Raw genomic sequence first — 25,970 nt, 5'->3', positions numbered from 1 at the left:
TAAATGGGAGATAAGTGAATGAATCTCCTCCTCCATTTCATAGACACTCATAATGTATTTGCAGTTTCAATCCAAGTCTTTCAGAAGCATGTACCCATAGAAGCAAGTACCTCAAAACAGCTATTTTGTTCTTCCAAAGAAATTATTGTAGAATGTGTGAGAACATCCAGTAGGCAGATATGCAACATGTCTTAGGAAAAATGGAAGTGTGGTTGTCAAGGAGAAAAGATACAAGGACAAGAGTCTTTGAAGCCATATCATTAACTGTTCCCACAGTAAATGCTGACTACCAACCGGCCCCAACACTACAATGGCATACAACAGTAAGCAAGTCTTGCTCACACCTCTGGGATGATTGATTAGCAGCTCTGCTGATCTTGGCTGAGCTTGGCTGGGTGATTCTTCTGGTCTCAGTTGGACAATCCCACAGGTATAGGGAGATTTATCAATGCATGGGGGTCAGTTGGCTTTCAGCTGATATAGAATGTGCTTGGCTGGAATGACTAGGCTAACTCATCTCTGTTCCAAGTGTCTCTAATTATCCGATAGGCTAGAACAGACAATCTTATGGTGAGGAAGAAGGTAAGAATGAGAACAAGCCTGATTGCACAAGTGCTTTCAAGCCTTTGCTGATGTCATGTTTGTCAACAACTCATTGGCCAAAGCAAGTTTCACAGCTGAGAGCAGAGTCAAAATAGAAGAGCACCATAGAGTTATGTGGCAAAGAGGGCGGGGTGGAGAACTGGAGCCATTTTTGCAAATCTATCACGGGGTAAAGACTGAATATTGCTTGCTTAAATCTTTTGCCCCTAGCTCATGATAGTAGGCTCAATAAATATTTGTTGAACAGATGCACAGATCAATGGATGGATAGATGAATGAATGAATTAATGAAGCCAGTTTATGGAGCAACTTAACAGAGACTAGTCATCAATAATTCAACTATTAAATCCATTATGCTGGCAAGAAAACATTGTCCACAGGTTTCCACAAGATCTAATACAATATCTTCAAAAATAGAAAGAAGCATACACTTACTGGGTCCATCAGGCAGCTCTGGGGATGGGTTCTTCAGAATCCTTCTCTGACGAACATGAAGTGCTCTCCAAGGCCTCCAGCCCCTTTACTTATCACGAGTCTTTCTGTGCAACTCAGAAGAGTTTTTACCACAATTGTAGTAAGGACATTCTAATGTCTCCAATTCTTGTTTTCTTGCTAAACAAAGTTAAGACATCAGAGAAGTCTCTTTGGTCTCCATGACAAGCTCTTTTATTGCAAGAGCAGCAACACTAAAAGCCTGCTGAGCCATAGCTAACCTCTGACACGGCCATGCAAAATGTTCTGGAGTTTTTAGGCAGATCTCTGCTCAGGAACCTTTAGTAGAGGAGAAAATTCTCCACTGGTGATTAGATTGCAAAAGAAAATTCTAAACTGAAACTGAGAACTGCTATAGCTTCCTCTATACCCCCTTTATCTAAAATCAAGAACAGTGAGTAGCATTCTAGTGAAACGGATTTAATAAAAAGTTAATTCACCCAGATCAAGGGGTTAGGATGATGAGACTTCTATATTGTACTTAAAGACAGCATACTTGTTCCGAGAAATAAACTCAAGACCTTTTGGTGAGTTCTGCATGATAAGCAAGTGATAAATATTAATTATTGATAGTTTAACATTCTAGATTGCCCTGAGGAACATGAAAAGTTGGATATGTATAGTTAGTTTAGTAACAATGTTGACTGACTTTTGGTGTACGCCAGGCTCTGTGCTAACCATGCTCCATCCATTATCTCATTTAATCCTGACAACATCCTACAAGATGGATAATTGCAAATTTTTACATTTCTCCTACAGATTTTGCAGAGGAAAGAGCTTATACTGCTAACAGTTGAGTGACCAGGCATTGGTTTGGCCTGATTTACATCTGTTGTCCTGGCATAATTATTGATAACATTTCCTTTCACTCTTAAAAGTGCCCTGGTTTGGATGATTGCTGTGTCACCCTGGTTAAGAAACTTGCCAGTACACGGCAGAGCTGGGACTGGAGGGTGGGTTAGTCTGACACCTGAGGGAGCAATTTCACCACTAAAATCCTCGCTGATCTACTGTGACGACTGACACAGGTCCCTTCTTCTACTGTCTGCCAGCTGAAGCCCAGACACTGAGAGTGTGGAATAAGTGGAATAAGACCTGGAAATGGAACTGCAGTAAATTCTAGTCATATTTCAAAAACACTGGGAAAAACTGAATTGCCCCAAGAGCTGGAAAAGGAGGAGGGAATAGATGCTTTCCAAGCAAAGTCCCTGAAATTAATGCTTTGGATAGAAATTAAAACACTATTTTATATACTTAAATATCAACTAACTTATTGAGCTGCTATTGTGTTTATCGATAATGCACATTGAAGAGACCAAGATTCTGTCCGTGTCTTGAGTAAAGAGAGGACAAGTTTACGGTTGGAATATCCTTCCTCTTTCCAATTTATCTTGCTGCCAGTAAAGAGCAACATTTGTCTCCTTTAATGCAATAGGAAAGATTGTTTGTATTTCCAAAGAAGGTTAATTTGGGTAAAACGTAAATCAACAAAATCATAAATTCCTTCTTTCAAAGTGCACCCCCCCACCGCGCCCCCGGTAGTGGGGATTACAGACATTAGCAGCACAGAAATGTAAAGGAACTAAGCAGGTAAATTGTAGGGGAAATGCAAGTAAGTACATTTCTTGTGTTTCCTCAAGGGGCTGATTTCTTGAGAAAAGAGACAGTCACCCAGGTTCTTAGATCACATTGACTGCTCTTTGCTGATGCATAAGACTCGGAATTCACGCACATTCTCCTTATGCAAATCAAATTGAAAAGAAATTAACTTGGAGGAGTGTTTGTTTGCTCTTATAAAAGAATCACTATTAAATTATTTTGAGAAAATATATTGACTAAATCAAAGGAGGAAGAAATAACTAGTCCAGAAAAATGAGAATGGTAGAAGTCGAATTATAAAAACAGACCAAAAAAGAGTCAGGGAATAAAAAAAGCAATCAAAATAAACACATATAGATGTGGAAAGAAAGGAGCAGTAGAAATAAGGTCTTCTTATAGAATGATTAGGAAGAGTGGTGGTGACATTAAGAAATTGCTCCCTTAAACTACCGTATACAGAGGAAGCCAGAGCACCTCTAACTCAGCGGGACAAATCCACGGGAGACAGTGAAAACAGACGCGCTCAGATGCTTGATTGCTCTGGCGAGAACGCAAACTCCACCTAGAAGACAGCAAGAAAGAGTGAGGGAAGGGAAACGCACTGACTTGTGAGGAAGGAAGGCAATGGGCGGGTGCTCAGCCATCTGCCAGGGTCACCAGGGCCACACCCAAACCATCCCAGCTGACCAGCTCTCCAGAGATGCAGCTCCCGCGATCCCCCTTCTCATAGTGTTCTGTGGAACATTGGCCAGAATGTTTTCCTTCTCACTGATCATCCCTGTGCTCAAGATGATTCTCTTTCCTCTGTTTGCAGCGCAGAGAGAGCAGGCGACCCCTCGCCGCCTTGTTTTCCTGAAGGGCTGACGGCTGGCGTTACTTTACAGGGTGAAGAGACCATCTCCTGGAATACTACCACCAAGAACTCCCACTGTCCTCTCACACACATGCATCCCAGTCCTTGAAGCCTCTCCTCCTGAGAGGCAACTCCTAGGCTTCAGCAATCAGTGCATTTTGAGAAGACAATTTTAAAAAATCAATGCTAATGAAATAAAGCTTCTCATAATTAAAAACATATAAAAGCAAGACACTTTGGAAATGAAACTCTGTCCCCATGGTGGCTCTCCAGACAAGGGTTCCAACTGTAAGGACCCCCAAATCAATCAGAGGGTGAGTGTCAGAAAACAGAGAGGAATGAAGAGCACCAGGCAGGCCAGCACTTGCTTCTGGCAGCTCTCTCTGGTCTATCAACTCCTGTCTGGGCCTCTTTTAGGTGGGATAGGTACTTCCATTACCAACACTGCAAACAATAACAAGGACATAAAAGTATATAGCTACCATTTATTTGTGCTCACTATGTATGGTAAGTAGAATAGTGACCTCCGCCCCCAAAGATGTCCTAATCCTCAGAAACCACGAATATGTTAGGTCACATGGCAAGGGAGAATTAAGGTTGCCAATCAACTGACCTTGAGATTGGAGATGATCCTGAATGATCTGGGCAGCACAATGTCATCACAAAACACCCGTAAAAGTGGAGGAAGAGGGAGGCAGGACAGTCAGAGTGATGGGATGCGAAAGACTCGACTGGCCGTTGCTGGCTTCGAATATGGAGGAAGAGGCCAAGAGCCAATGGATGCAGGCAGCCTCCAGAAGCCGGAAAAGGAAAAAACCCACAGTTCTTTTCTAGAGACTTCAGAAAGGAAGGCAGCCCTGGGACACCATCATTTTATCCTAGTAGGACCCATTTTGGACTCTGACCTCTGGACCGTAAGATAATAAATGTGCACTGTTTTAAGCCACTAAATTTGTGGTAATTTGTTACAGCAGCAATAGGCAACTGATATCCTGTGCCAGACTTTGGACCAAGTGTTTCCTGTCCAATTATCTCTAATTCTTACAAACACTGCAAGAAAGACCTGATCATCCCATTTGTACAAATAGAGAAACTGAGGTCCCAGATGTTGAGACTTGCCTAAGGCCTCAGCTGGCCAAACGCAGAGCTGGAATGCAATCAGGGTCTGTTGGACCCCAAAGGCCGTACCTCTTCTCCTTTCAAGACTAACCTTCGTGAACTCAAACCCCAACCGACCTCAGCCCCTGTCAGACGAGCACTGCCCGCCCCAGCTGGTAGACGGGCTCCAGAAAGGCTGGACGAGCACACACAGTCAATTACCACTTAAAACTAGCTCCTATCCACATGGCCAAATGAACGTATTGTTTTGGTCTAATTGGTCCTCATTTATTCACTGTATAGGACTCTTGTGAGGAAAAGGATAGCAGGGCAAGGGGCGACTTGAGAGCATTGCCTAAAATCTCACTTGAAAGCACCGTGAATCAATAAGCAAGCAATGCTTTGGTCTGGGAAATCTACTGCAGGCGGGTTTGAAACGCTTTTTGTTTTCACTTTTATAACTAATTACTGTGGATAATGCTTTTTGTTATTATTTTTATAATTAATTACCAAGCATTGCTAGTAGCCAGCAACTTTTCATACATTGCTGAAACATACAGAGATAAGAAATCAGAACCATAACGAGCATGCACATTCATGGATTACTAAAATACTTACATAAGAATTACACACTAATTCAACTACAATAAAAAAATTACACTTGAAGAGCTTATTATATACTATTTCTTCCCCTTCTGAGAAACATTTGAGCAGAAGCCTAGCATGGTTACCATGGCAACTATAATGCAAAATTGTCAGTAACTTTATGAATTGCAAATTCCTCTAAGAGTGTTGAGGATTTTTTTTTTCTACTTCCATTTTTAACCAACTCATATGCATTATTCCAGCAATATGTTAAATGAGGATTTTGGGAACTCATGCATCATTTCCAAACGAGCTATGTTTTAAACCCTTAAATTTCATTATTCTAACAAGAGAAGGCTAAACAGGGAACACCCAACTTGCTGAATTTTAAATTGTCCACTGTTTGAACTGAGTTCTTAACATGTTTACCACCCTCACCTTTTCCGAAGAGGATCCACTTAGTCAAACAAAGGGAATCACTATACTCTTCAACGTTGTCTGAATCTCTCTGAGAATGGAGAAAGGAGAGAGTCCCAGCTTAAAAAACAAAACAAAACACAAACTCACAATCCCATAATCTTCTTTTCCCTCTAAGTAATTTCAGCTGCATTCTGAGTCAAGCCTGTAATTGAGCAAATGGTCCGTTTTCATCGTTTTCCTTTCTCAAGCCTGTCTTCTCTCACAGATGTTTCTCTCATGCTCTCATTAGACCACAAAAATGACCCAGAGAAGTTCGAGTGACCAGTTTCCCCACATGGATTGTTTGCCTTGGGAGGTTAGAAACTTGCAAAGGTAGCCAAAAATATTGTGCTACAATGTGAGTGCCTTTTCATTTACAAATACTTGTAATGAGAGACGAGGATTACCCACATAATCTTAACTGGTTCAGCACTGCCATTTTCTGGCTATGTGAATTTGGTAAGTCACTTATGCTCCATGAGCTTCAGCTACCTTTTGCCCCACCATTTCACAAGACTGTTGCAAGGGTTACATGAGATAATGTATTTGAAAGCTACCATGTCCTATTAAATATTGCTATCAACTCTTCTGAATTTTTATTTCAGATAACTAATACTAAGAATCTCTAAAATAAGAATAGTCTCAATTTTCAGAATCCAGTATCATAAAGATAGGAGCTGATTCCTGATTTGAGTGTCTCGGAGTTTAGGAAATAAATTGAAATAAAGGTAAGAATAAAAAGATCAGAATGAAATCCTATTTCATAAAGAAAGACCTAAATTCTTGCCTCTATTCAGTGTCCAGTTTGGGAGACCTATTTGTTTGCGGGACTGACACAGACAACAACTGCATCCCCAGCTCATCTCTAAGACAGGTGTCCATCCACGTGCTCAGGGGCAGCAGCGTTTTTGAAGAGAACAGAGTCTCCTGGTTTGTTCCTTTCTGTGCTGTTTCATAGCAAATTCCCGAGGCCAGAAGAACATTAGTTGTTTTCCTATCCTTGAACAATAGTCTTCAAAAAGAATTTAAGCATGACATGAACCCCGATAGACATAGATTATCTTATATAAGATAAGCAGAGATATATGGTGGAGAAGCTTCAGAAGACAGACGCTACTCGGGTTCTGAGGACTTTGTGTTCATCCCATTATTCCTTCCTCTGTTCACTCAACAAACATTTACTGCGAGCCAACTGTACTCTGCTCCAGAAAATAAAGGGAAGAATCAGACACATTTTCACTCATCAAGAGCTCTCTAATTTATTGGGGGGCGATTACACACCCCTCCTTTCTAGCCATGAGAACATAGAAAAGGCAGACTATCAACAAACGGGGCAGGAACTAGCGAGGAGAGACATCCCAGGGAATGTGTGGTTCGAACTGCCCTGATGTAGGAGTTTCCAGGTGGAGAAGAGTTGGCGGGGATTCTGTAGAATAGAAAGCAGGGGGAAAGGCTCAGAAAGATGGCACTGGAATGTTGGAGGCTTGCAAATGGCGAGAGCACAGGATGCCAAGGATGGAGAATAATGACCAAGAAGTCTCAAAAAGTGGGTTCAGGCCCAACTCAAGCATGCAGTGTGTGTACAAACAAGGGGGCGTCCTGAATTTTTTAAATAAGGGAGAGGAATGACCCTGTCAGGCCTGGGTTTAGGCAGGCCCCTTTAGGAGTAGCAGTCAACCAAAACAAGTACAAATGGTCAAAGTCACTGACAAGTCCAACAAGACAGCCTGCTTTCAACAGAGCAGACCCAAAACCCAACGGCCTCATGGGCAGGAGAAGCCTGGGGAGCTCAGGAAGGAAGTCAGGATGCGCTCAGCCCACAGCTTCCTGAACAGTGAGGAAAAGGTTGGAGAACTGTCAGCATTATCTCGGAAGGCGAGCACACAGGTTCCACAGGATTTCTACCTTCCCAGGCTTGGCAATAATAAAAACTGTGATCGATTGCCTTCTCTCCAAGTAACTCACACGAGACTCTGATGCCTTAGTCTCTCCCACAGCTACAGTCCCCAAAAATCACTTCTTTCCAGAGGTCAAGCATGTGGAGCTCATTAGATCCCATGCGCCAATATTTTAACTGTGTAAAACTTTTATTTCAGTGCAATTTAATGTTGAATTTGATTTACGAAGCACTGCATATTCTTAGTCCCCGGATGAGAACCTGCGCTTCTATGAGCTTAAATCGTGGTCTGAGGCAGTGGGGAGGACCCTTGACCAAAAGCTGGAATTGGAAATCGAGGCTTATGCTAATCATTGGTAAAGAAGGGAGCACTTCATGTCTTAGAGAAGGTCTATCTGATCTCCTTGTTATACAGACAAGGAAACCAATATCCAGAGAAGGTAAATGACAAGGGCAGAGGCTGGAACCCAGGTCTCTTGGTCCTCAGACCAATGGCCTTTCTTCTGTCCCCTGCCTCCTAACAGTTCAAAATACAAAAAAAGAGAGAAAAAAGGGAGGGAAGTCTTTTTTATCCATGATGAAATCCATTCAAAAATGAAATAAATTGTGTGGTCCATGACATCAAGTCAGCTCCAGCTCCTGGCGACCCTGTGAATGACTGATGTGCACAGTATCCTGTCCTCAGCAGCCCTCAGCTCCTGTAGACTCAGGCCTATGGCTTCCCCAAGGAGTCAATCCATCTCATATTTGGTCTTTCTCTTTTCCTGTTTCTACTTTTCCCAGCATTATTGTCTTTTCCAAAGAATCCTGCCTTCTCATGTTGTGCCCAAAGTAGGGCAGCTTGTTTTATCATTTTTGCCTCCAACAATAGTTCAGGCTTAATTTCCTCTAGGACCCACTTGTTCGTCTTTCTGGCAGTCCAGGGCATCTGTAGAGCTCTCCTCCAACACCATATATCAAATGAGTCAGTTTTTTTTCCTGTCAGCCTTCTGCACTGTCCAGCTCTCACACCTGTACATAGTAGTTGGGAGTAAGAGGATGTGGATAATCTTGGCCTTGGTCTCTAATGACGCTTCCATACACTTGATGATTTTTCCTAATTCTTTCATTGCTGTCCATCTAAGTCTCAGTCGTCTCTTGATTTCCTGGCTGCAGTCTTCACTTAAACTGATGACTGAACCAAGGTAAACAAAACCTTCTAACAATTTCAGTGTCTTCATTGTGTACATTCAAGTTGTGTAGTTCTTCTGTAGTCAATCCATGTGTAATATATTGGCAGCTTCAAATCCTAGTATAAAAGTGAGAGAAAATTGATGACATTTGTTTGAAAATGACTTGCCTTCTATTTTATGGGTGTAAAGTTACGTACTATGCAATATATGGCTCTGGAATAAAATCTGAAAGATTAAATAACTTGCTCAAAGTCATGAGGCTGGTAAGTCTAAGTCTGGGTTTCTTCAAAATTGGGCATAGTAACAAACGTCAAAGTTGGATTGTTTTATTTAATTAACCTTGGAGAAAAATGCTTAAAAGACAGTGGCCACTATTATATTTTATATATGTGGGTTTGGGCTTAGAACAGTTTTCCTGGGAGACTCACCATATACTCATTCAAAATTTTTGATGCATTTTTCTTTTGGAAGTGCCTTCAGAGCTAGTTTTTACATCTTAGGAGAAAATTATCCCTTTATGGCTATATTTTGACCAAAAAGAGTTTAACTCAGTTTTTCCACCTCGTTCACCAATGTTAGCTGTGAGCCGCTTTTAACCATTTGTGAAAACCACAGCCGAACACAAAAGATGAAGATTTGCCAAGACTGAGGATACTCAAAAGAATTCTCTTCCCCAAGTGGAGGAGATACGTTTTCTGCTTGCTGGACCAGCCCAGAAGCCTTGGGAAAGTCATAAGCCATGGACCCAAACCCTGTTCCAGAGCTGAGAAGGTGGGAAATGGGGGTGTTAATTACTGGAGGTCAGCCCTTGGGAAGCTAGAATTTTCCGGAACTTTTGAGAGACAAATACTGCCTCTCAGAAACAGTTACATGTGGATTTTCACAAGCAGGAAACATCATTGTAGCTCTGGTAATGATTAATTCTCCTCTGTGTGAAGGACAGAAGGAAGGAGAAGGCTTGTGAGAGCCGAAGGCACTCCTGACCTTCAAGCAAAACAGCCTGTGGACGACATAGAGGTACCGCTCCTACCCTGTCCTCATTCAGGGTGAGCGCATCGCCCCTCCCCTTCCCCAAGACATACGCGTGCACACACACACACACACACACGCACACACACACGCACCATCCCAGGATAGACTCCCGGTCTCGGAAACTTTCAGGTTCCAGAGTTAGCATCTTGGCTGCAATTTGCCCCTCGAACATTTTCATTCTTCATGTTGTTATCATTATGACTCTATCATTACACTGCTGGTTAGTCATGAGTAAAACAATAAACAAAGAAAGAAACCCTCTCCCTGGTGAGCGTAAAGCACTGTAGATGAATGCGTCTCATTTGGGCCCCACACCACGTAACGTTATGCGCTATTGTAAGCAGTATTAGAAGACGTTTTATTGCAAGAGATCATTTTTTTCTCATTGTAATGCTGGCTCCCCTCAGAGTCCAGCCTCATCCCGAGGCTCACACAGTCCCCCAGAGTGAGTCTGCAGCTCTTGTCTGCGGTTTAGGGAAGAAGCGTCCTTTCTCTTTGGTAATAACCCTCAAGTGAAGATGTGAAACCAAGCAGAAGAGGGCGAGGAGGGATGCTTCTTTAACCAGAAGCTAAAAAACACCAACATAGGATGTGGATCTAGAGTGAGCCTCGCTGCTGGGGTGAAGGAACAAGGACAGGAAACCCAGGGGTCCTCTGAAAACTTCTGGTGCGCTTGGAGGGCTTCAAGGAGGCGAAACCAGCCTGTTGCAGGGCCGGTCGGTGGTTAGGCTGGAGACAGCCCGATTCTTTCCCAGCCCTGCCCTCCAGGCCGGCTCTGCAGCTCTCCTTCCTCACCCAGCACATACCAGCACATTTTTGGCCAAGCTTGGATATTAGAATAGCCTCATTTTCAGGAATTAAGAAGTCCATTTACCGATCTATTCTAGAAACATTAGTGTCTCGCCCAACTCAAGGTTCCCTTCCCCGGGCTCAGTGCTGAGCAGCAGTCTCTTCTTTTGCTGTTTGTCCACATTGTTCTTTCTTTCGCTCCTCTGCCCCCCTTGCTGTGCCACCTCCGGCTCTTGCAGGGTCAGGATGGAGAGGAGGGAGGAGGGACAGGGGTAGGGGGCTATCTATTAACCAGTGACTTTGCATTCCTCGAAGATGCCTTTTATGTGTTAGATGCCCAAATGCTGGCTCATCTTCACAGGGGGAACTTTTGGGGGTTCTTAAGAGACACCTGACCACCACCAACCCCCTTTCCCCTGGCTCTGGCCCTCTTTCTGCTGGGTTTGCTGCACCCCGGCAGGAAGTCCTCCAGGGCTGCGCCTTTCAGGATGAGTCCAGCCTGCCACTTTGCTCTGCTCCAGGCAGCCTCCTGCCTTTGGGCTTTTCCAGACAAGAGTTAGGATCCTATCTCCAGGGCCCCAAAGTTCAAAGGACTCAGGTCAAGCTCTCAAAAGAAATCTGAGTGGAGGTTTCTGAGTGTCACTCAACGAGTCGTGGCTCCATCTCACGGAGTGACAATGAGTCCAAGCCCCCAGACATGCCCTCCAGGACGGGGCCACCCCCGCTTCCTCTTCACACACCGGACTCCCTGCACGACCGGCGGCTCCACCAGGGTTACAGATTCTGTTTCTCTGGAGACTACATCATCCTTTGACTGAACTAAAAATTTTAAGCATAACATCCTTCTCTGTCATCTTTTTAGGCAATTTATAGAGATAAATTTATGATTTAATATCTTTAGCACATGAAGTATGGATTTTTAGATTAATTAGAATATATAATTCTCACATATAAAAGTTTATATTATTAAACAGTATTTCCACAATACCCAAATCAGAGATAGTCCCATTATATATAAAGTTCATCTCTGATGACTTAAAGTTAATCCTGAAAACCTTGTCAACCACACATAATATATGGTACTTAATACATTCATAAACTGTTGTGAAATGGATGAATAGGTGGACAGATGGATGGGTAGATGGATGAAATATTTCTAAAAGACCAAATCTAAGAAGGCAGCATGGAATTAGAGATGGAGTTGGTTTCTTGTTCTTCAATATAATAGTTGCGACCTTGAGAAATGTCCTTTAACGTCTTAGTGTCTCAATTTCCTCATGTGTAAATAGATATCGTAATCCCAGAGACCTGCTGCGAGCAGAGATGAGACGACCTTGGCAGCTCCGAAGCTGCATGTGACAGAAAGGTATTACTGGGATGAGGCAGAGTTTCTGCAGCTCTGCTGTTGCCTTGAACAATTTCCATGTTTCTGTGACTTACTTTGACTACCTGTGAAATGGACGTTGAAAGACTTCCGTCCAGCTTTCTGTAGAAGACAGTGCACATGGGCATATAGGAGCCCTTTGACCTCAGGGCCCAGCAGCTGTAAGCAGCAGTACAACCCTGGACCAGTCATCAGAATCGCTGCTACGTTCTCTCACATGGTTCAGAGAATAGTGATGACTACCTTGTGAGAATCAGATGTCTGAAAGTGGCACAGTGCCTAGCATCTAGACAACAGTACTAGGCCTATACAATTACTAGAATCAACAGTGTCCTGTGAGTTTCCAGTGAAAAATACCATGGGGTTACCTCGCCCCTTATTGCCTAGATTCAGTCATTTCTGAATAAGCTTAGTTGCTATGGTTACCTCCCAAAGACACACATTTGAAAATGTGTTAGGAGATGGGGATTGATGGCAGAAGGCTTTAGTGAGGACACAAAGCAACTTCAGCAACTGAGACATTTTAATACATGTGAACTCCTTCCCTTGGAAACCAAAGGCACATGTTGCCAAAATGGAAATGAACTCAGGAAGTGGAGTTTCAGAAGTTCCGCACTTGGCCGGCCTCCCCCGGCACTGGGACGTCAAGGACAGGCACCTCTGGCCCTGAACCAGCTCCTGAGCATCTCAGTTTCCTCCCCCAGCATCTGGCAGTCTGAAGGATGTTGGTTGCCAGACAGAATTCATCAGATTCACTTCCCAGATGCTATCGCTTCTGATGCCGAAAGAAAAATAGGTTGCCCAGAAATGGAGGTTGGAAAGAACGAGTGTAGCTGAGAAATGCACAGTGATACACACAAAACAATAACGGGCTATTCTTGTTAGAATGCATTAGCATATATTTGAATATTCCAGGGATCCTCACATCCCTCAGATCCCAAGCTTGGTCCCTGGAGGGGCTAGCACTAACATCCCAGGCTAAACTATCCCCCACAGCAGCGTTATAAACGGTTTTCGATCTGTCAAAATCAGTCACGGCTCCAACAGCAAATGAATAGAAGTTGGCCTGACCCGGCTTCCTGTTTCCAACTGCAGCGAGCCCTCACGGGCAGTCCTCCTAAAAGGAGTCTTTCTTCCCGGTCGTTTTTTCCCAGACATCCCAGGGAGCTGTCCTGCTCTTATTTGAAATTCAAACCAGAGGGAAGTCACCTCTAAAAATGCCGAGCGTCCCACTTGCGTTTTCACGATGAGGCAGCACCACCTACAGGACATTTCATCCGTTTCTTGCTATTTCCAGTAAAAATTGCTTTACAGTACTGCAGCGCCCCCCTGCCCCGTATCTACGGGAGAAGGCAGAGAAGCTTCTCTGCACACATTGTTCCAGATCCAGCTCCAGACTTAACGTCTGCTGGAAACCCTGGTCCACTAGCTTTGGTTACGCAGTGATCACGGCAAGGGGCGTGGTTCCCACGTGCAATCACCATGGAGAATTCGCTTTATTATTAAAAGAACTACCAATTGTTAAGCATCTACTACATGACAAGGCAAGGAAATTATTTCCATTATATACAACAGTCCTTCAAATTGGCTATTAGCATCCCCATTTTACAGATGAGAAGTTAAGAGACTTGCCCAGGATCCCAGACCAGGGCTGTCCTACTCTTTCCACTATAAAATTGCTGCCTCTCTTTATCCTACCGTGCGTTGTGCCTGCACAGCAGCGAGGCTGCTCACTTTAATGACTATAAAGCAGAACATTCAAATTAGTATTGTCTTTCGGAAGTCACTTCCAAGTCTGTACTGTCATTCCAATGCTCCTAACATTTCTGAGTGTCTGTTGTGGGATTTGCCTGCAGGGACGTGAGCCATACAGCATCATCTCTTCACCCTAGATGCATGTTACCTGTTGAACGGAAACATGGTGGCGATACCATGAGGTCACGCAGTGTAATTTTTAAGACCCCTCCTCTGTAGATTTTCATTCAGTATATCTGGGATAGGGCCCAGGAATCTGTATTTTCATCAAGTGTGCAGGTAATTGTAATCATCAGGAAAGCTTTAGAAATACCGGTGTAATGATGCAGGAATGAGCTTTGGGGTCAGAAGGACTTGGGTTGCAGACCTAGCCGTCTGTTTTCTAATTGTACACCCCTACGAAAGTCATTTAAAGCCCCTGAGTATTAGTTTCCTCATCTATAAAATGAATATTAATATTTATTAATAGCCACCAACCAGGATTGGGGTAGGACTGACTGAGATTATGGGTGTGGAATGCTAGCACAGTGCCTGGCATGCAGTAGGCACTTAATAAATGGCCATTACTGTTGTTACTTGATCACCCACTCAGTTCACCAAATTTGCCGTATGTGACCTTTCGCTATTTCCAAAAATTAAACCCATGTGAAAGGATGTGAGGACATATAAAATATACTATAGTAACATGTACTTAGTTAAAAAATAAACTAAAGATTCTTAGCAGAAGAGATGACAGACAATAGATAGGGACAGAGATATATAGTCTTTACGATTAGAAAATGCTCTAGAAACGAGAAACCAACATTTAAAACAGTTTGACACTCAAGAAACTAAGTTTCTGGGGAAAAAAATCAAAGACAACACATTGATACAAAAGGTGGAAGCAACTCAAGTGCCAGGGATGGATGGATAAACAAAACTTGGTCCATACTCACAATGGGACACACGTTCAAGGAAGTTCATGAGTACTTTTACATCCACATTCTCAAAACTGTGACCAGCACGGCCTTGGTTGTCTCTGTTTTTCTTTAAAGCTGCATGTTTACTCAAGATCACCCAAGAAATATTAATTGGGTAAGAGAGGAGGCTGAGACTGGAGAACCTGTCCTGATTTAACTGCCCTGGCCTGGGGGAGCTTTGAAAAAAGCGGCCGTGGAGCACAGAGCACCCTTGGGAGAGCACTGGGGGAGTGGTGCCGTGCAGAGTGCTGCTGGCGCAGTGGGGCAGCGGGACAGCGAGCCGGCACACGGGAGGCCTGGCGGGTGGCTGGACGTGTGGGACCCTACTTCAAGCACAGCCTGCAGCAGCTGCAGGAGCAACTTGATTGCAACAGCAGTGGATGCAACTTGATTGGAACCTCAAGCTGGTGAGAAGGGCACCGTCCCTCATTTCAGTGATCTTTAATTGCTTTTCTTGGAGACTGGCATTTAATAAGACAGGTGGAATATTTTCTGATGAGTATAAGTGACATCGAAGCACTTCAAAGGTTCCAAAATATGAAATCATTGGCTTTTTGTCTAATGTAACTGAAAAGTTATGAGAAGATGAAAGTCTCTATATATTCAATAAATTCCATTTTTCTCCATTCACTGCATTTTTTAGCAAAAATAGGAATGGGTTTCCTGAAAAAATTGGGCAAAAGTTGGATGTTATTCTCCCTCCCTCTTCAAGACGATGGAGTCCTGGCGTAGAGACTGCCTGGGATGGAATAGGCAGCGTCACAGGGGTGAAGATGGGGAAGCACGGCAAAGAGTGGGTGCAGGAACAAGCAGACAATGAAGGCAGGGGGCTGGCTTCGCCCTTCACCCACCAGGGGAGCTTCACTGCTGCCTCTGAGGGTGAGGAACAGTAAACCAGCTGGCGGTGTACACGGATATGCCTCGTGGGTCTTAGTAACACGATGTATGTCTCTAATCTTGAGTGAAATTCTTTAGAGCAAAATTCAGAAAGTTTTAAACGAAAGTCTCCTATTTTTGGCTCTACAACATATATACGTACATGCACACACACATACATTATGGTATCCTTATCACTCAGTATTCGGTCGCTGATAACGGAAACCACTTTATCTGGTTTAAACCCGATGTGCTTGGAGGTTAACTTCCGGCCATTCACAGAAGTGTCCTTCTGCTTACAGGACCACGGGACAGGCCGAAGCAGCAGCCTTCGGTTCCTCCAGGAACGACTCTAAGACCACCACCACAGAACTGGGGGTCCAGAATTGCCGCTCTCTTTGCCAGCAGCCCAGAAGCCAGGAAATCATGAAGATGCCACTACTGCTAGCCCCAGAGCCACGCTCCCTTCGCCACAATCCCCACCAGCAAAACGAGCATCCGCGTCCTGCGGCAAGCCTGGGACCTCCCCTATTGCCATCCCAGAAGAGTCAAATGCGCCGTGACTGTCGCAGAAGCAGCAGAAACACGGTCCCCGTCTCATCTGCCTTCTTAATCTCGAGCAGGCACACCTGCCCGGAGGAAGCTAGGTCACATCTGGAAGGCAGGCTGTAAGGGGGTTTGGGAAATGTGGACTTCAGTTTTCTGAGTCCACCAGTGAGCCACAGCACACCCATACACCACAGATGGGTTACAAGTGTGTCAGAGGCACGTGCCTGCTCAGCCTCTGGGTAGCCACAAAGGGCTGGGCAGCCAAAGCCCTGTTGGTCAGTAACCTCCTCACCAGCACCCCCTAGAGGGTAGCCAAACAGAGCAGGGTCTGAGGGCTCACCCCTCAGCTGCTGTGGAGAAAGGAGAGGGAGGCATCGGGCCTCCCCGCTCTGCTGTGGTGTGTGGTGTGAAGCCAGGACCGTGTCAAGTCGCCTGCACAGCTGCTTAAGAGGACTGCAGAGTGCGCCGCTGGCCGCCACGGCCAAGGGACACCAGCTGCTGGACAATTCCACGGTAGGTGCAGCCGGCTGGGTCTGGGGAAGGCCAGTTCCTCACAAGCAGAGCTTCAGGTAGACGCCCCAAATCCGCCCTACGTTTCCGTACGTCTGCGTGTCAGCGCCTGCTGCAGAGTGAGCGCTTTAACACACACACTCTAAATCAGAACTTCATCACTGGTGGGCAATACCCGACGTGAAAAAATCCTACTGCATTTGAGATCCATTTGTACTATCACAAAATAATGCAACATCACATTTGTCAATGACAGAACAGGAGCTGTGAGCCTCTAAATATAATTTGCAATTTTTGAATGGTTTTCAAAATAGTTTAAAATTGCTTCATCAGTTACTTCTGTAAACAGTTTCTTGTCAATGGTGACTACCAAGAAATTGAAGAACTTGTCATTAAAATATCTTTTGTGTGTGTGTGTGTGCTGAGGAAGATTCACCCTGAGCTACCATCTGTTGTCAATATTCCTTTTTTTTTTGCTGAGGAAGATTCACCCTGAGCTAACATCTGTTGCCAGTCTTCCTGTTTTGTATGTGGGTCACCGCCACAGCATGGCTGATGACTGTAGGTCCGTGCCTGGGAATCAATCCTGGGCTGCTGAAGCAGAGCATGCCAAACTAAACCACGAGGCCACTGGGGCTGGCCCCTAAAATATCTTGATCAAGAATTGCAGATAGCCATTTCAAGCATACAACTTCATATTAATAGTTATGTCTAGAAATCAAGATCAAGCTTCTCATTAATAAATTTGAAAAAAATGTATTTAGGAATCTTACGCAAAATCAATATTTAAAATCTTCCCTAATACTTTGGGTTTTACTGATTTTAGTTTTTATATCACAGAAAGAAAATATTTTTTTCTACTAAGTTCCAAATAAACACTCAAAATACTCTCCATTTTCTATGTGCACCATGACATAAAAAAGCTGGGGCCTGGAATGGTGTAGAATGAGCCAGTCTGCAACACACACCACACTATCACATACACAAGGTTTCACAGTAAACCTAAGACAATTATTTACGTGCTGCATTAACATTCTAAGCAGAGGATAATGCTCTTGGCTCCTTTCCCTTTTAAAATTTAGTCATCAGAATTTATCACATGCACCACCACCACTACTGTTCCATCTCATAAAAAACCTGGAAGAAATGATTTGCAGGTCACATATGGTCTCCCTTTGCATGTTGGCAAGTCTTGTTCACCCCCTCCGTACCGCTAGCTCTGCAAACCCAAGCCTGTGACCACTCCCCTCTGACAACCTCTCGTCTTCCCACTTTGGGCCTGTCATACATCACGCTATCTTTCAACATACAGCGATGGTGCCTTATCTTGTAAGCAACGGAGAGGATCTCCGTCTTAACTTCTTCACATCCCATAGTTCTGGGTATACATTAAGCTCTTAGTGGTTATCACTAATTGCTAACACGCTGTTTGGGGAATCAAACATTAGAAAGGGATTGGGATCAACTAATTATTTGCTTTCTGACTTTAAGTGTAATACATATTCATTCTTGGAAATGTGAAAAATGAAGTATAAAGAACATCAAAATCACTCACAATTCTACTATTCATAAATACCACTTTCTATGTTTTTATCTCTTTCCTTCCTTTTTATGCACCTCTATGCATTATTTAAACTGCACTTTTTAAACACAAAATTTGAATCCTAGTAGAGTTGGTGTGTGCTTTTCCATTTAATATAACTGTAAAGTTCTCCCCATGTCATTAAGTAAATTATGGCACATCCAGATAATATTTTACAAATGCTAAAATAATGTCTTAGAACAGTGTTTCTCAAATTTTAATGAGCATAAAATCACCTGGGATATCGTTCTGGTTATATAGGTTCTGGTTCAGTAGATCTGAGGTGGGTCCCAAGATTCTGTACTTCTAACCTCCCAGATGATGTCAATGCTGCTGGTGTTTGGACCACACTCTGAGCAGCAAGGGCTCAGGAGGTATGTGCACGCCATTAGTGATGAACACTGAAATCGTTTCCAACCTTTGGCTCGTGTGTGGTAAAACAACACATCAATGGAGCAGTAAGAATCCTTCCACACGACGTAGAATAATGCAAATATTTCTCGTGTATACTATGTAAGCATACAGGCACCAAGATTATTACAAATCAAATCACTTCATGAACGTCAATAGGTACCAGTATTTCCAGACTCTGGATGCACACAGCCAAAGGGCATTCCATGTGACAGCAAGCAAATGGGTCGTCTCCAGGGAGCAGAGGGAGAGGCCGAGAGGGAGGGTGGCCGTGTTCATACCTTGATGATGGTGGCATTTTCAAGGATATTTTATACATATACATGTATATACACGATCTATTAAAACTTATCAAAGTGTACACTTTAAATACATGCAGTTTATTGTCAATTCTACTTCAATAAAGCTATCTTTAAAAATATGGGGAGAAAGGCCACAAAGTGCCTTCCAGAAAGGTTGCATTAGTTTCTATTCCCCAGCAGCTTACACAGATGTCTGCCTCGTTACACCTTTGCCAGCACCGTGATTCTTAAAGAAAAAAACACTGCTAATTTGAAAAGCAAAAATACCTCATCTGTGTCAATGTGCGTGCATTTGATACTAGCAGACTGAAATGTTTTCATGTTGATCAGCTCTTTGCTTATCTTTCTTTTCTAATGTTAGTGTGTTTCTTATCAATTTATAGGAGCTTTTTATTTAGATATTTGTCATTTCCCTCAGCTTGATGTTTACCTTTGTGTACACTTGATGTAATTATAATGTAAACATTAAATTCAAGAATCCAAAGAAAGCTGTTTAATCTTAACACTGCTCCAAATACGCACAAACAAAAGTCAAGTCAGAACGCAGAATTAGACATAAAAACACCCCAGTCCTTTATAACCACCTACTCTCTCTCCCAGGTGGCCGACCTCTCAGCGTGGGACGTCAGAGGCAGGCCGCACAAGCCATCACATCAGCTTATTCCTTTCACAGTCCCCCTTTCAGCTGGTTAATATGGTAAAGTAGGTTCGGTTCATCCTATTTCAGATGGAGATAGTGAGACTAAAATATAAAATACTTTGTGACTGATCAAGAACAGTCAGAATTTGCATGTATAAACTCCCCCTTTTTGTTTATCTATTGACTTCCCTCATGTGTGAGAAACGGGTCCATGAAATCAAACTGGGGTTGTGTGGTTTTGCTTGTGATTCAACTGAATAAAAACCAGAAAGGGAAAATATTTACACATTCTCCTGGAGTGGAGAGTAAATCTTTATATTAATAATCCTGAGAAGACATATTTATTACTTAAACCGTTTTCCTTCACTCTGTATCTTGCTTCTCACAGACCTTTGTAGACCACAGAGAAATGAAGAACACGAACACTAGGAACACTAGTAAAAGAGGAACGCCTTTCTATCTGCTCTATCAAACCAAGACGACTTCCCCAGAGGGCAGTCACAGGTATTCATCAATTTGTCCAACCCTTTGAATATGAGTGATAAGTAGCCACTAAAAGAAACAGATACACACTTAACATGTAAAGAATGAATCTTAGTTTCTTTAATAACAGAATATTTTCAATTCTTGCTCCGAAGCTTGTAAGGGTTAAACCACTTGGCCAAGTACACAAAACCAGATGAGCTCCAGTCTGGAACCAGAATCCTGGTTTCCTGAGACACCCGGAGTAGAGGATGAAATCACGTGGAAATCAGTGATGTGGCTGAGACGCCAGAAAATCTCATTCTTCGAGCCTTAACTTCCTCATCCACAAATGAAGGAGGGGAATGAAGTGACTGCTCAGTCTTCTTTCAGCTCTAACCTCCTCTAGACGCAGGCGGGGGCAGCTGATGAAACTCCGACGTGGTAGTCATACTGCTGGAGTGCTTTACTGCCACCCTGGGGCTCCTCACCTGCTCTTCTCAGAAGCCCACGTCAGCTCAGGTTCAGACTCGAGCCCTGCCCTACTCTCTGTGCAGCCCTGGCACATAGTTTATCCTCACATTAGAGACAAGGAATTGAGAATCACAGCAGCAGCTACAGCTCAGTGAAGACGAGGAAAGGAGAGAGAACGTGTGAATTCTCAGCAGCACCTGGCATGGAGTAAGATGTCCAGTAATTGCATGTCTGTATATTCGGTGTCTTAGTCCATCCGGGCTGGCATCAGCCAATACCATAGACGGGGTGAAGTGTAAACAAAGGAAATTGATTTCTCACAGTCCTGGAGACTGGAAGTCCAAGATCAAGGCTCTGGCAGACTTGGTGTCTGGTGAGGGCCCACTTCCTGGTTCATAGATGGTCATCTTCTCAGCATGTCCACACATGGCAGAGGTGACGAGGGAGCTCTCTGGGGTCCCTTTATTAAGAGCATTAATACCATTCATGAGGGCTCCACCCTCAGGACCTAATCATCTCCCAAAGCTCTGCCTCCAAATCCTATCACACTGGGGGTTAGGTTTCAAGTATGAATTCTGGGGGAACATGAACGTTCAGCCTCCTGCATGAGGGTAAACAACACCAACTTACATGGATGGCACTCAGGTTTCACAACTGAAACTCGTTGTATCCCCAGCGGGTCAAATACTAGGTAGGTGGGTGCACAGCAAACTTGAACAAATGTTTCAACAAAAGAACAAACAAACATAACTGAAAACCAGCCCTCAGGTCTGACTCACAGCACAGGTCAGCTATGTATTTAATTTAAAAGACTTCATGAAATGGTGAGAGGAGAAAGGGAAGAAAGACAGAGAAAGGAATGTGCCTCAACAAGGCACAAGTTATGGTGTTAGCAGCCCCCAGCCTACCAGTTTCAATAAATCTGGACTCCTGGCCCTCTCCGTATCATCTCATCCATGTTCCTCCTAGTATGCCCATGAACCACCTCCACACAGAACGCCTGTTACAAACGCAGATGCCCGATCCTCGCCCATTTTTAACATGCTACCTCATTAATTCTTCCTCAGTCTAGAGTTTGAGAACCTGGTCCAACTGCTATGCGGCCAATGCTGGAAACCATGGTCAGTGCCAGCGTCCTCGAACAGCTCACAACAAGGGTAGAAATGCGCAGATTCCAGACACAATGACTGCCCACACCACCTACTGCAGCCCACCACAACCAAGACACCAATGTTCAATGCATCAAAGCTGAAGAGAAAAAGTAAAACCCACAGCTCAAGAGTCTGTCAAATACCTGGGCACTAGAGGGAACAGGTATGGTTGGAAAAATGACCCTTCTGGAATTTTCTACGCATATTCTAAAATATGCCAGTAACAACATTTCTTCCATTCTTAAAATTATTTTTAATAGTGAACTAAGTAACACATTTTGTTATGGTGAGCAGTCAGGTGAATTTCACTGACAACTGAACTGCAGTCTTTATTAAAGTTATTTTTACAAATTTATGTCTCCTGATACGAAAAGGCTGCGTTTTACTTTAACGTGTGCTTTGCAAATTTACATCAGCAGAGGGAAGGGGTTCAGTTGAATAGATTTCAGTCTTCAAAAATGTGACCGCATCCTTCATCTCCAGTTTTTCCATCTCCCAATTATTGACCTTACCAAAGAAAGAGGAAAATAATCAGTTTGCAAGAAGGTAATGACACATAAAAACTAGTTTCGAGAGTTCCCGCACATTAAAGCAGTATCAAGCCAACTGCTTTTTAAAAGCAAATGTTATCTTATAATTATTCATATTTTAAAGGCTTAGTAAGACTATGTGCTAGGGCTGAAGAAAGCTCTAACAGTGAAAATTATAAAAACTTTAAAGGTCCCCTAAAGGGTGCAAAAATCCCTTTCTTGAGATAATCTTCCTTAGAATATCTATAATAGCCAATAGGAAAAAAAGTCTTAAATAGTAGCCCATCAAGAGAAACGGGCCATCTTAACCTCAGTAACTGCGTGTAATCCATTTTTGGATACTGAAGTACAGAATGAAGGTCCGAATGTTTACATTTCACATTACGTGCAGGACTAAATGAGTGGCATTTAGATAGATCCCAACATTAACATAAATATAAATTTATTCACAAGGTTCTTGCTCCACAGAGAGACATCTGGGGAGGCTGTTCAGGAAAAGCTGTGGTGCTTGGAATCTAAATGAAGCATAAGCTAAGAGGGGAGAGGAATACCATCCAGCTTTTTCTGGGGACAAACATCCTCTCACAGCCTCACACTGGCCCATGAAAACAAAGCTTTAATTAACACCTTTTCTTCCCTTCTTCAAGACAACCTGGAAATTGAATATGGTTTCATGTGTCTTAAACTAAGTTAGAAAATATATTATTTACATTTTTCCTCTTAACACAAAGGATTGAGGTTGACCAAATGCAGCACTCTAGTAAACGACAATAACCGGCTGAGGAGAAGTCAAATCACGTCCTAGAAATGTTCTTTTTCAAAGAAAACGATAACTAAAACACTTATTCCGACACGGTTGACAATTCCTCCACAGCCCTAGTGACCAACCTCAGGCACAACATTCCTGGCGGAATGGACCTCGGTAACGGAAGAATATCTCATTTGCATTGTTTCCTTACCAAGATCACATGAAAACCCATTCCTTTCAAATGCCGCATCTTCATAGCCAGGAATCCCTTGGGGTGAGTTGAATCCAAACAGTAAACAGATCTAGGAACACACAGCACAGCTACTCTGGAAACAGAAATATACCCGTGAGACTAGTCGCTAACGCCATCACCATTCCCAAGCTTGCTGCACCCCCGTTCCTTGGAGACTGCCACTTAGAGCTTGCCACTGACCGCAGTCCTCATCACTCCCTATCACCTTAGTCCTTCACTTCCTTGCTAAGTGGCCTCTGCAGACATGCAAGTACAAGAAGCTCCTAACGATGCTTTACAGTTATCCCTCACCCATCTTTAAGGATGGCTACATTCTTGATGAGGAAAATTTTCAGATATGAAAGTACCCATTTTAAGGCTTTCCTGTGTAGTGCTAATCTCTGATCTAAATATAATTATTTACACTTCTAGCACAAGTAATGACGTAGAAATACCAAATGGTAAATGCTCTTCTTTTACATACTGTCTCCCAGAGAGAGAAGCATTTAGAAACCAGAATGGGGAGACCACATACAAAGAAGAAAACACTAAGAGAAAGGCAAGACTGTTAAAAAGATAAAATCTGTATGTGTAACAAAAACGTGGAAGGCATAATTTGCTTTTTCATTCTTCTTGGCATTTTGGAAAGATTAAGTTCATTGGGGAAAAAAAGACATTTGTATCTCTACTGTCTTCCTTTATACCCTGGCTGTTATCTGAGATAACATAAGAGAAATTTAATGTTTTTAAAGGAATGCTCAGATTCCTCACTTCTCAGTACTCTGCCTGAGCACTACTATGTTATATTATTATGCCACAAAGTGGAGTACCTGAAAAAGAAAAATCATCTTTCAACAAGGTGCGAGAGAAGGTCGTTTTTTGAGGGGAGATGGGTCATGTATAGGGTAGACAGCAGTTGAAAAAGACGGCCAAGGCACAGATAGATGGGTTCAGAAAGGGGTAAAGTTATGGAGTTGTATGTGAAAGGAGAGGGATGGGCAGACAGGAGTCTGAGTCGCTAAAGATTTTGTCTGTATCTCTGCCTCCCGTATGTAGGTGCATGTCCTATAAAGCAACAGGGGACATAAGTTCCTGGGGGTCTGACTCATCTGTGTGCCCCACAGGGCCTTAGCAGAGCCTTTCCACAAAGGCTGACTGGACACGGGGTGTGTGCAGCACAATCTGCCGCGTCTGCTTCAAAAGCAAGACTTCCCCTCAGGGGGCGGAATCACGTTCCTCCCAGAGACTCCATCTGCCGTGTGCGCGTCAAGGAAACAACTCACGACTAACTCCAATACACTTTGAGCCATATCCAACACAGCATCATTAAAAAGCTCAAGTTTCCCTACCTTTAGAAAGGTTTTGGTGTAGAGCAAAACATTTACTGGGTATTTGATTTTTGTAGAAGCCTTAATTCTTTATGGTCACTATGACATTATCTTGTCCAAAGTTCACACTGCACGGATAGCTTAATGACGTGAACACTGTTTCACTGAACTGTTTAAGTTTAAAACCTAATTTTTAAAAATTGCCTATTTCATTAAATGGCCTAACTCCAGTGCACTGTCTTTCAGCACAGCACACACATCCACACCCACGGAGCAGACTGACGGGTGAGCAGTCTAATGGGGCACTGCAGGCACCACACAGATATAAGGGGTCAGTGTTATCACAGCTGCTCAATGAGTCTCTGAGAATTAAGATTTGAGTTCAGAAGGCTCAGCAATGCATATAGGAAAGCAACCTTTGAACATCTGCAGCAGAAGTTACCGCATCCGCGCCAGAAAATGGAAGCACCTGCGTCCTGTTAGAATCCATTCTGATTTCAAAATCTGAAAAAAATGAATTGATATTAATTTTTCAAACTTTGCTCAAAGTGATTTTTCTGCTTCAAAATATATCACATTATTACCAATAACGATAACGGCAGCAGCTAAGATACACTCAGCTCACCACGTACCACACACTAGTCTGGACTCTACAGGTACAATCTCATTTCTGTGCCATGGAGCCCCATGAGGTGGGTGCTACCACAGGTGCCATTTGTCAGACACGGAAAGGGAGGTGGTCAGGCCTGGCCACAGCACCAGGAAGGGGAGAGCGAGCCTCCAAACCCAGCCGTCAGCTCCAGGCCCAATGCTGCACCACACTGAACTGCCGAGGCAGATGCTAATCCTTTGTCAGAAAAAAAAGAAAATAAGTAAAATAAGAGAGAAGAAAATCATATGGAGTCCCATACCAATATGATAATTATGTGGCAACTGCACATTTTTTGAGAAGTATTCGTCTCCCACAAGGCTACTCAGCACCTCTGCGACCTTGGCATCTGGACACAACAGTGCAGGTGGCAGCGGTGGCAACCCCACATCCACAGCCTTGTGGTAAGGCGCATCATCGAGTTTCAGGCAAGCAGCCAAAATATGAAGCTTGTGAACATTCCTCTCCATGTCACCTAAAAAACAGGGAGAGCAAGAAATATACAGTTAAGAAAAACATTACTGCCACATGTCAGACACTGTATTAATGAGCCTGTATTTCTGATCATCTGCTTCTGATCAGGAGGAATCTCTGTGTCTACAGCGACGCCCAGCACTTGAGAACGTCTGAGGGGGTAAAATCTCCCTCAAGGTGACTCAGCCTAAACTCTTCACTGAACAGATGAGGAACGCCCAGGAATGTTAAAACGCCTCATGATGAACTAATGGCAAAGCTGGGCCTGGAACCCAGGGCTCCCACAGCAGATGCTTGAAAAATCAGCACGTGGTGTTCCTTCTCCACAACTCAGAATTTCATAACCCTGTTTTTAAAAGAATTTAAACTACTCTA

At 43.4% G+C, this 25,970-nt stretch overlaps 1 protein-coding gene across 5 annotated transcripts in view; it reads right to left on the bottom strand.

Annotated features, from left to right (window-relative positions):
• Positions 1-8,705: 8,705 nt before the first annotated feature.
• FASTKD2 (FAST kinase domains 2) overlaps positions 8,706-25,970 on the bottom strand; it is a 31,303-nt gene continuing 14,038 nt past the window's right edge. For 3 of the 5 annotated variants that reach the window (XM_058549693.1, XM_058549695.1, XM_058549694.1), the window contains 4 exons: positions 25,384-25,596; positions 24,889-24,976; positions 23,124-23,238; positions 19,720-22,141 (listed from right to left, as the gene is read on the bottom strand). In XM_058549693.1, the coding sequence (XP_058405676.1) occupies positions 22,022-22,141; positions 23,124-23,238; positions 24,889-24,976; positions 25,384-25,596 (536 nt within the window). In that variant the 3' untranslated portion in view covers positions 19,720-22,021. Of the gene's footprint in view, positions 8,875-19,718; positions 22,142-23,123; positions 23,239-24,888; positions 24,977-25,383; positions 25,597-25,970 lie in introns of those variants that run through there. The other 2 variants (XM_058549696.1, XM_058549698.1) reach the window with 2 other exon arrangements.

This window comes from Diceros bicornis, chromosome 10 (assembly GCF_020826845.1).
Source record: "Diceros bicornis minor isolate mBicDic1 chromosome 10, mDicBic1.mat.cur, whole genome shotgun sequence".
NCBI lineage: Eukaryota > Metazoa > Chordata > Mammalia > Perissodactyla > Rhinocerotidae > Diceros > Diceros bicornis.
The sequence above is the reverse complement of the archived record's forward strand: the minus strand, read 5'-3'. Positions and strand labels throughout refer to the sequence as shown.